Below are 11,337 nucleotides of genomic sequence, written 5' to 3'. Positions count from 1 at the left end.
CTAGGAAAGAAGAAAGCACTGTAAGAGCAAAATTGTTTTAATTCTTTTTCTTAATCAAAATAGTATTAGCTTAACATCGGACTGAAGAGGTAGCTTAGCAAGTCAGCAAAGCCTTAGACTGTGTTTTAATAACAATTGGGGTCAATTTAAAAATATAGATCCAACTGCGGGCAGTTTAGATGGATGATAATGTAATGAGAGTAAGAGTCACATTCTTGATCTCTTTGTCCATTTGGGATGGGCTACTATCTACCCAAAGATTTTAAAATTCATATGTGTATGTATTTCTCCTAGGCAAGCTAGCAAGGATGGGATGGAATAGTGTGGTAAAGATTTCAGTTTCGGAATTGGAAGATGAGGTTTTAAGTCCTAGCACTGCTACATACTAGACATATGAATATCTACCTGAGGCTAGGCTCTCATCACCTCAGTCCCTTATTTGCAAAATTGATGAGCAATGCCTGACCTGTCCACCTAACAAAGAAGTTAGAAGGACCAAAGGGTAAACAATACATTGGAAAGCACTATAAAATAATCATCACTACTAAATAATAACAAGTCTTGTGTAATAAAAACCACAAAATAAATTTAATTATTGAGTAATCCAACGGGGGTATTAAGTCTTCCTTTTTTTTTTTTAAACCCACTATTCTATTTTTTTTAAAAGAACTTTTTAAAAATTTATTTGAAAGAGCACAAGCAAGGAGAGTAGCAGAGGGAGAGGGAGAAGCAGGCTCCCTGGTATGATGCGGGGCTCTATCCCAGGACTTCTGGATCATGACCTGAGCCAAAGGCAGATGCTTAACCAACTGAGCTACCCAGGCACCCCATAAGTCTTTCTTAACAAACTTCTAAAAAGTAAGAACTAATAAAGCAACAATTTCTGAAATAGCACCATGTAGAATTTTGAATAAAGAAACCTAACATGTTATTGGCATGAACTTATTAAATTAAATCATTTGGACACAAAATTTGTATTATTTTTTAATGCTTACAAGGATATTTTTATTGAATTATAGAAAACTTCATTCATTAGATACATACCCAGTTTTAGCAAAATTTGTCCAGTATGTCATAACAACTGCACTCAGCATCACATCATTTTTGGAGAAATTGCAAGGAAATAACTCTGTAGGTCCAATCATGGGGATTCCTAGTACGTAGGGAACTTCATCTCCATGAGCTGCATCAGCCCAAGCTGGAACCTGATCTGTTTGGCAATGATGGTAAAAGGCATAGAAATATGTAGGTGAACCAAAGTTTGAGTGAAGATCTGCTGTAGCTACAGCTGGTGCCACCCACTGATGATCTGTAAACAAAGCCAATAATGTCTTCCTTCTGGTTTCAGGGTTATGACGGTCAGCCCAGTCAGTGTACATGAATTTAATGGTTTCTCTCAAAACATCTTTGCCTTCAGGATATCCATATAAATTATCAACAAAATTGGAAACGGCGAAGTCAAAATCACTAGCTGATATGCCATCATCACTATCTACTATGTTCTCAACAAATTTTAACCCTTCCCCTTGGTTAACTCCTAACATTATATCATAGTTGAGAAACTCTCCTTGCTCCATCAATATCTGAGGGTCATCTGGTATTACATCGCCATCAATCACGGGTCCGAAGGCTATGTGGTATCGTGCTGGTTGAATATCTTGGTCAACAAGTTCTTTGTAAGGCTTCTTCTGTAGGCATTCCACTAACTCTACTGTATCTGAAACATTGCAACCAACTTTTGTGGCCAACATTCTAGCATATTTTGCAGGTTGGAAACTAACAGCCCAGCTGGAAAGGGCTGTTCCGCTTTGAGCTATTGCTCGCTGAAAAAGTCCTACGGGAAGAACAACAAAGAGTTTGAGATGACTTTTGAATAACATTGTGGTAAAACAGTAACATCTGATTTTTTTAGGTGTGTATATAAAAACCCATATACAACTCAAGAAACAGGAAGATAGAGACATTTTTGTTTAAGAGAAGGTACATTAAGTCATCCCCAGGGTATAAGGAGTCGGAGAGGTAGACTAAGTCTCATGCTTTGAATGGCAACTGTTTTAGGGATCAAGGAGGCAATAAGCAAGGAGAAATGGAGAATGTGTAAATATTAGTGGTACAAAGTCCCAAATATTTTTTTTCACTCAACATATAAACACCTAGGTTATTATAAAAGTCAACCAGATGGGTTTTCCCCCCTTTACTCTTCATTAGACTTTGTATTGTTTTTTGAGAATATTTTTTCCAATTTGGCTGCATGTGTCTTCCATCAAAATGGCTCTGTATGTTTGTTTTATTCAGACTTACTTAAAAAAAAAAAAAAAAGAATTGTTGGGAGCTTACATAGCTACTGGGGCTGGGGATTTGCTAATACCCTGGGGATGGCCCTGAAGTCACACAGAACAGAATATCACTTTAGACATACTCTTTCCAGCTCTTCATGTCAGACATAGTGTGCTGAATATTCATCTTTCAGAAGAAGACATAACATTTGAAGTGTTTTCACTAGGTTAAAGGAAAAACCATCAGCAGAAGGATTCAGTGGGGGAGGTGGGGTTGTGTGATTTAACTTTTTCCACTGTTGAATGTGCACTGCTATATTTTATCATAAAAGATGAAAAATACATGGTCCACTGCTTTTAACTTAATTGCATTTAAGAATTATAAATCATGGTCCCATATGCAGTTTGATAAGAGCTGCATGCCATTCAAATTTACAAATGCACTTTATCTACCCATTAAGGTATTTTCAAATAAAATTCTTGTTTTAAAAACATAATTGGTCTATTTTCTTTTAAAAATTATACTTATTATCAATTTCCAAATATAGCTTTGTAGTTCAGTTATTTAAACACATGCTCAATTATTCATATGTGTTAATGAGATAAGAATTCTTTTCACAAAGGTGCTAAAGCAGTGTCTGAATTAGAAGCAAAGTTTTAGATTTTTCTCCAAACATGTATATGTACTCAAAATGTCTATAATATGCTCCTAGATAATTCTAAAAATATTCAAAAAGTCAAACAGTACCAATTAAATTTGTTTTGGTTTCTGACATCTTTATGAACATATTTTTAGTTTGCCAGAGCAAAGTATGCTAGAGTGAATGATATAAATACAGATAATTTTTAAAAAATTATGTGTGTTTTTGTTAACATTTGTTCAGAGAAATATTTTACTAATTACAATTAAAATAAACCTGGAGGTTATTTCCCATTTCAGGGGCTCAATGATATTAACTAAATATACCAAAAAAGATGTGGCAAAGATGCACGTCATATTAAATGTTGTCTGAGATATGCCGTCTGGATAGTATTGGAAAAACCATATATTTTATCATTAGTGAAAATGCTTATTATGTGTATTCAAGCTGTGGCTGACTCCTGGTATATATGGGGCTAAACACTGCTGCAGCTCTGGGGGGTTTGTAGACTTAAATCTGCGTCTGTGTAGGAGACAGAATTAACCTGATGATTTTAAGGTATCTCCCGGGCATCTCCAGGTAAAAATCAAGCAGCCTTTTTTGTGGAGATAAGCTTATGACTAAACTAAATGTAAGTCCCTTTCTCTGGTCCCACAAGGACAGAAGAGTGTGATGGAATGTTATATTTTCAACTGTTGGCATAGCAATTGGCCACTGTTTACCAAAATATCAACAGATGAAAGCAATGCTAGCCAATGAAATAATTGGTTTATCTCTTTATCAATTGCTAGTTTTATACTCGTTGACTGGCTTTGGTGCCCACTTTTGCTCTACATTTAGAAAAACTTCTAGAATAAATAGGAAGAAATAACTTTTGAGATCAAGTGACCCTATGAAGTCTGAACACATTGTCTAATGTTAACCTACGTAAATATTGGCACTAGTATAGTCTTCAGCTAGAACAATATAATCTCCTCAATTAAAAAAAAAAAAAACAACAAAGTTTGCTATTTCAAAATAAGTCACTTCATTACAGACCAAAATCTCTATATAATTAGGAATGTTCTTATATGTGTCATTTTGTCATCTCAAACCAGAACTCTACTAACACAAATGAGATGTTACATAAACTATAATATAAATTAAGTCTATGATAATATATGATTCTCCAAATATATATACTCATTTAACGATATGCTGTTCTTTAGAAATTCCACATCAGTGTATCTTTGATACTGAAAATAAATATTCTATGTCTGATGCTCATATCATAAAACTCAGTCTTACAAATCGACGGGGTATACTTCCTATATATAAAATGACAGTAAAAAAGCAGAAAACACTAAATGGTCTATGTTGATGTGTATTCTCTATCTCCCTATCTATTATGTACAATGGAGAAAAAGTATTTGCTTTTGCAGATTTTTTCCAAAAAACCCACTTCTGTTCTGGTGGATATTTCAAGTTAATAATGAATGCAATTAGGATGAGTGACTTAAATTCATGGTAAAATGGGAATTCATAAAAATACCCAACATGATGAGCCTTGGGCAGGCACTTGGGGAAAAGGGTGTCAAGGCCAGAAAATGGAGACAAGAAAAATATTTCATGGGCTTATGCAGCTTCAGTACTTCATGCTGCTTTAAAGCCAAGCTTTTGGGGGTGGGGAGGGGGGAATAACACTTTTGAAGTTGAAAAAGCACAGATTCAAACCTAATTTTCCTTTTAATGAAAAGCTCTACTAGTGACCTTGATGCTTTGACAATTTTGGATCATGCATGCAAAATAATCAAACATCCATTCTGTACTCAGACAACAAGTGAAAACCTTGTTTCCGGACAAACCAGCTTATGACTGCCTCCTTATCTTTTTACCAGTAAAAGGTTTTACATGTCTATTGTCTTGAAAATAGATTATACACAATCCTTGCATTTAGAAAGAACCTGTCTTTGATTTTTGATTACTGAATAAACAGAGACGACAGAACTGTGAACATCTTTGATTTTTCCCCAAAATCACCCTTTGAGAGGAAAGAAAAGTAACTGTAATGCTAACTATTCTGAAGTGTGCTTGAAAGGGCATCCTTACCAAGCCCCACAGGAGACAAAGAAAAGAGTTTGACGAAAATTGAAACATGCATAGAAAAGCTGAAGAAACAAAATTTTAAACAGTTATTGAGCTCAACCTAACACTCAGTTTGAACAGAGAAATATATACAGAGCATCACATACTACTGATGGTGGTGGCATGCAGACACCAAAATTGTCAAAATTTGCAACCTGCATAATACCTTTGGTTGAATTGCTCCAACGGTTACCTTCAGAATAATGGGATAAAGTCAGCAGATTGACACATGAACCCCCAGCGCCAGATCCAAAAACAGTGATTCTTAAGGGGTCACCACCAAAGAATCCAATGTTCTCACTAGTCCATCTTAAAGCCTGTATGAGATCAAGGAGTCCATAGTTTCCTTTTGCAGCCTGATCCCCTGTGCTCAAGAAACCTGGAAGACCAAAATGAAAAGATATCTTAGAACACCTTTTTGAGTTGACATGAATCAAATAGACATTCAATATAAATAGAATTGAAGCATGTGCTCATCAAGGTGAGTAGAGTCCAACTTCTTTTTTTTTTTTTTGAGTCCAAGTTCTTTAATAAAAAAATTACTTCCCATCAAAATAAAAGAATATACTTTAGGAAGAATAGTAGCCACTGAAGAATGACATTTATCTTCCCCAGTTACCCAGGTAAAAAACCATCAGCAGAATGTAACAGAAGGTAACAGGGGGCAGGTAAAGAGAACGAAAACATTCTGTAAAACCTCAGGAGAGACATACTACCAGCCAGGTTACTTGGAGACATTCGGGATAGTACCACAGGGCATACGAGAAGGTGCTTTTGCATAAAACACTGTGTCAGTCCTCAGGGTGCTCATAGTTTAACATGGTTGGAATTTAAGAAATGGGTCACAGAGTGGCAGGATGTGAGGGTGAAGAGCAGGGGTGTCTTTTTTTTTTAAGATTATTTATTTATTTATTTATTTATTTATTTATTTATTTATTTATTCATTAGAGACACAGAGAGAGGCAGATTCACAGGCAGAGGGAGAAGCAGGCTCCCTGCGGGGAACCTGATATGGGACTCAATCCCGGGACCCCAGGATCACGCCCTGAGCTGAAGGCAGACACTCAACGGCTGAGCCACCTGGGTGTCCCAAGAGCAGGGGTTTCTAAGGCTTGTGCATAAAATTATATGCAACTCTGCACGTAGGTGTCTAAGTGCATTTTAATCAAAGATGGTCCAGGCTTAAGAAAGAATCACTGTGTTAGAGATAATTTGAGACCACATTTTGGAATACCTGATATGCTAAACTGAGCATATTGGCTCAATTAGAAAATAACATAGACTAATTGGAGGTTTTTGAAAGGTTCAGACTCATATACCTGGGATGTTTAAAGCTCCAGTTTTACAGTAAATCTGATGATCAGGAGGGATATATGTTGCATAATAAAAACAAAGTAGAGAAGAGGTTACAGGGATCTGAATTGACAGAGTGGTAAAGGCAATTGAATAAAAGGAGAAAACATTTTTGTGGCTCTAAGAACTGAGTGACTATCTTTTAATATTTTTTAAATTTTTATTTATTTATGATAGTCACAGAGAGAGAGAGAGAGAGACAGAGACACAGGCAGAGGGAGAAACAGGCTCCATGCACCAGGAGCCCAAAGTGGGATTCGATCCTGGGTTTCCAGGATCGCGCCCTGGGCCAAAGGCAGGCGCTAAACAGCTGCGCCACCCAGGGATCCCTGAGTGACTTTCTTATATGTGGAGGTTGTTAGGGAGAGAAGTAAAAGATATTACTTTAATAATACTTTAAACATATTCATTCATTTCACTGACTTAATAGCCTTTATAATACACTTATTATAATTTATAGAACAAATATCTACTCTCTAATATATTTCCACATTTGGTATAAATGAGAAGATATAAAGCAATTCATAAAAGATTCCATTTTATTGACTATTCACATATTGTGTAGAAAATATTTAGAGACATATGACATATAAATTGATTATTTTCATGGATGTAATTTCCAATCTCACCATGTTTAGAGAACTATTTTTTCTTTAGATATATTCTCTTACTGCAGACCCATTATAGAAACTCAACATAAAAAAGTATAAATTGTTTTGTTCAATTTGAAATACACCTTTATTTTTTGAATATAATTATTTTATAACTATACCAGGAAGTCAGTTATATTAGTGATAACAGTATCTATCAGTTGAGTCAATCAATCTATACTCAAAATGAATATAGGGACAAGAAATTCTTTAGGGTCATTGTAGGGAGCAATAGATGAAGACAAATCTTGAATAATTTTGAAAAAAGAAAGGAAGAAAGAAAAAGAAAGAAAGAAAGAAAGAAAGAAAGAAAGAAAGAAAGAAAGGAAGGAAGGAAGGAAGGAAGGAAGAAATGAAGATGATTAGTCATTGTTTTCCTACAAGACCAAAAATTCTAAGAAACAAAAACATGATCTCTAGTTCACTGTGTATGTGCATGTGCATGTGCATGAGTATGTGTATGTGTATATGTGTGTGTAGAACCCTGGAAATCAATCACCTTTGAGATGAAGGTTAACTTTTAAAAAATAGTATCCAAATGAATACATCTTTCTGGTCATATTCATTACTTTTAAAATTAATCTACATAACAATTTAAGGAATTTTCATGGTATCTTCTTACAAAGAAGCACTTTCAGGAGCACCTGGTTGGCTTAGTTGGTTAAGCAGCCGATTCTTGATTTCTGCTCAGGTCTTGATCTCAGGGTCATGAGATTGAGCCCCTTGGGTTCGTGCTGAGCATGGAGTCACCTGAGATTCTCTCTCCCCCTCTTCCTCTGCTCCCCACCCCCCTTATGTGTTCTCTCAAAAAAAGAAGCACTTTCAAATTCTCAGTAGTCATATAATGAGAGCATATTAAAATACAAAACAAAAACATGACAAAGAACTCTTTTAACTTTACTTGGTATTAAGTGAATTTTGGCGTAAGACAGAACCATTGGTTTAAATTCCTTAAGGGATCCATTACAAGTGTTTTGATCTATAAACATGGACTGATGGCATTAACCCTGAAAACAACATTATAGAAGGATTATGGTGTGTTAGATACAAAGGACTCTTGAAGGATAAAGGAGGTATAAATGTGTGTGTGTGTAGGATAGAGGAAGAGAGAGAGAGAAAGAGAGAATGAATGAGAGAATGAGAGCACACTCTAGGTATTTTATTACCTAGATTTCTATATCACAAATACATTCAAATAGAAATTTGATTTCTGAATGTAGCTCATGCCACTCAGTGCAAACCCTAGGATTTGTATTTAATTCCTCTTGAAATAATATTGAGTAATTCCAGTAATATTCAAATGAATCTCTATATTCACACAAAAATTGACTTCCCAATAAAATAATCATAATTCAATATGTAGCATGTGGAGAACCATAGTAATAAGATGATTATCTCTACGGTAACTAAAAAAAAAAAAAAAAAATCCACTCTAAAAATCCAGTTTTAGTAGCACCATTTTAAGCACTCTGGTAGGTTGGCCAAATAATTTTGTGTTGATATAGCAAACTTGTGAAAGCAATTGTCTGAAGAGCAACTTCTACTTTATATATAATTTAAAGAAATCTTGTATCATTTTCAAGAAAAAAACTTTTTGAACCAAATCAATTCAATTCCAAGGTTGCACTATTAAGTCATAGCATGGAAAATGGAGCACGTTTTCAGGTAGAAGATATTGTCCTAGGCTTGGAGTGTCCATGCTACTCTGTCAAACTTCATTTTTACCTTTCATTCCTGAGTTTCCTTCACTGTTGATTTTTATTTCATGTGTATGCTGTAGTTTTTGTATCTATGTCATCTATCTATCCAGCTATCTCTCTCATTCTATCAATTTTTTCTCCCCATGTTTTGCAGCCAACCTGCTACCACATTGTTTGGTGAAAGCCTCAGGCTATTGGCCCAGGTGCCTGCCAACTTGGGCAGTGATGGCCGATTTCATTAAACAAGGGAGCATGTCTAACCCAGAGGCAACCAGAAAATTTGTGTTGAGCACTAGTACCAATATCATTGTTTTTCTTCCAAACCACACAGTTTACAGGTCATATTATGGCATCTATCATCTATCTATCTATCTATCTATGTATCATCTATCCAACTAAAAGCAAATGATCATTAGCATGAACTCAGAGAGCCACTATGAGTTTTACATGAGAAAAAATAATAGATGCCTGCTGCCTTTGTTAAGGTCAATCAATCGATCATGTCTATCTTTTTAGACCTGATAAAGTAATACTATACGCTGGTATGAATTCTTTGTTTTCTGATGCTATATTCAAGCAAAACTTTGAGTCTCAGCCAAGGGAGAAAAATGAGGAATGTTGAGCAAATCATGGCCTTACAAGACACAGTGTGCTAATTACCCAAGTGATGTGCAGCATTCTTTAGATCTAGCTGTCCAGTGAGGTGTCATTTAAAGTTCTTTTGAAAACTGACTTAGCTGCTGTGTTCTTAATAGCAGAATTATTTCAGGTCACTCTAGCTGGAACTTTACATTGGATTGTTCAACTGCAGTCCAGCCATGGCAGAAATCAATTTTACAAAGATCCTAAAGTGTTGCTTACCTTCATGATTACTTTGGGAACAATATTTTCCCTTAATGACACTTAAAGTCTTTCTCTATAGTCACTCACTGTATCTAGCCTCTCCTGACCTTCATGTATAAGCTCCTACGATATAATCGATGTCCTGATGCAAGGACACATATTTTGTAAGACAGAACAATAATGATGACAAGATCTTCTCTTCTGGGGGGGATAGCAAAAGAACTTTCCAGAAAACAATATTCAACTATTTAATTTCCTTGACTCATGAATATAGAACCCTGAAAAAATGATTACTTTGAAACTCATGGTAAACTTTCAAAATTCACAATTACAAGTATGCCAAGAATTATTTCAGTGGCTCATAATACACTACAATTCTCATTTGACTATGTGTTCAAATGGAATTTATTTAATACCATTCTTCCCATCTAAAAATTCATCCTATTAAAAAGCGTCTTCAATCATTGTTTTTCCTACATGGACCACTAGTCCTACTGATCTGATTAAATTTACTGAGCAGGTTTGGCATCAATTTGATGTTTACCTAATCTGGCAAGTAGGATTACTTGCAGGTGTTAGTGAGTAACCAAGCAACTGAACATGGGCTCACAGGCCCTTGGAAGGGAAAAAATCAGATCAGGCGTAAAATAAATTGGCAAGGGGAAAATAAATAAAAATAGATAATCACTGTAACTACGTATTGGTTTGGGCTACTGATGTCCACCAAATTCAGATTGGCAGACCAGAAGGAATGTGAGAGAAGCTAAGTTAAGTTGTCTGGCTGCAGCCCTGCAGCTGATTGGTTGATCCATTCTCTAGTCAAGTCTCAGTATAACCACATAGACAACATGTTTACAATGTAAACCAAAAGAAAAGCAGAGTGCTTCTCAGTAGAAAAAAGGATTTAAACATATTCAGGGAGGAAACTGAGACTAGGAAAAATGCAGACTGTTTATACTTGAGATTACATCTAGAATATCAGAAATTGAAGATGTCAGTGATTGTGTACTATAGGTGCTGTACATGTGCTTTCTTTTATGTGGGGGGCAGATTTGAATGTCTGTGCTTATGGTGTTTAATATCTGAAAGATTATATATATATATTTAGAGTTCTCCGTCTGTGTTCATGCTATGAAAAAGTAGGAAAGAATCTTCCGTGTTTATCAATTCTGTTGCCTAGATACAGGTGGTTGTGGTTGGTCTTTGAGGCAAATTGATAAGAACTTCAAAGCAGAGGCCATACTGAGCATTAAAGGGCCAGCCTTGCAGACATGAGACTTTGAATGATAGGTAGGCATCCTTCTAGGGACCTGGGACTACAGATCAGAAAAATAACTCATTAAGGATTTTGCATCTTAAACATAAAAGGATTGAAAAATGTGGGATTAATATCTCAAATTCTCCCAACTAAAAATCCAACTGAAAAGACCATGTGCTGACTCTCCTTATCTTCTTAGCCATCAAATCCAGTTCTTGCTCTGTGCTCTGTCTCTATTTCCTGCCTTCCACTCATCTTCCTGACTTATTCTAGGTCTCCTCTTTTCTTCTTAGACTCATGAAATCCTTCTAACTAGTCACTCAAAAAATAGCAAACAATTCTTCTATTTCATCACCAGAATCAAATTTTGAAAGATATTATCTTCCAATGATGGACACTGAAATATCGAAATAACATCCCTATGTTAACGCACATTGGACAGTTTCCCTTCATTACTCTTTGAGTCAAGATTGTTTAAAATAAGACGGTTTA

General features: G+C 35.5%; 1 protein-coding gene across 9 annotated transcripts in view; it reads right to left on the bottom strand.

Moving 5' to 3' along the window:
* NLGN1 (neuroligin 1) overlaps window positions 1-11,337 on the bottom strand; it is an 809,004-nt gene that overhangs the window by 4,901 nt on the left and 792,766 nt on the right. For 6 of the 9 annotated variants that reach the window (XM_072808113.1, XM_072808112.1, XM_072808111.1 and 3 more), the window contains 2 exons: window positions 5,208-5,420; window positions 1,045-1,834 (listed from right to left, as the gene is read on the bottom strand). In XM_072808113.1, the coding sequence (XP_072664214.1) occupies window positions 1,045-1,834; window positions 5,208-5,420 (1,003 nt within the window). The remainder of the gene's footprint in view (window positions 1-1,044; window positions 1,835-5,207; window positions 5,421-11,337) is intronic. The other 3 variants (XM_072808114.1, XM_072808117.1, XM_072808119.1) reach the window with 1 other exon arrangement.

Source organism: Canis lupus, chromosome 31 (genome assembly GCF_048164855.1).
Source record: "Canis lupus baileyi chromosome 31, mCanLup2.hap1, whole genome shotgun sequence".
NCBI classification, from domain to species: domain Eukaryota; kingdom Metazoa; phylum Chordata; class Mammalia; order Carnivora; family Canidae; genus Canis; species Canis lupus.
This window is presented reverse-complemented; position numbering and strand designations above follow the sequence as displayed.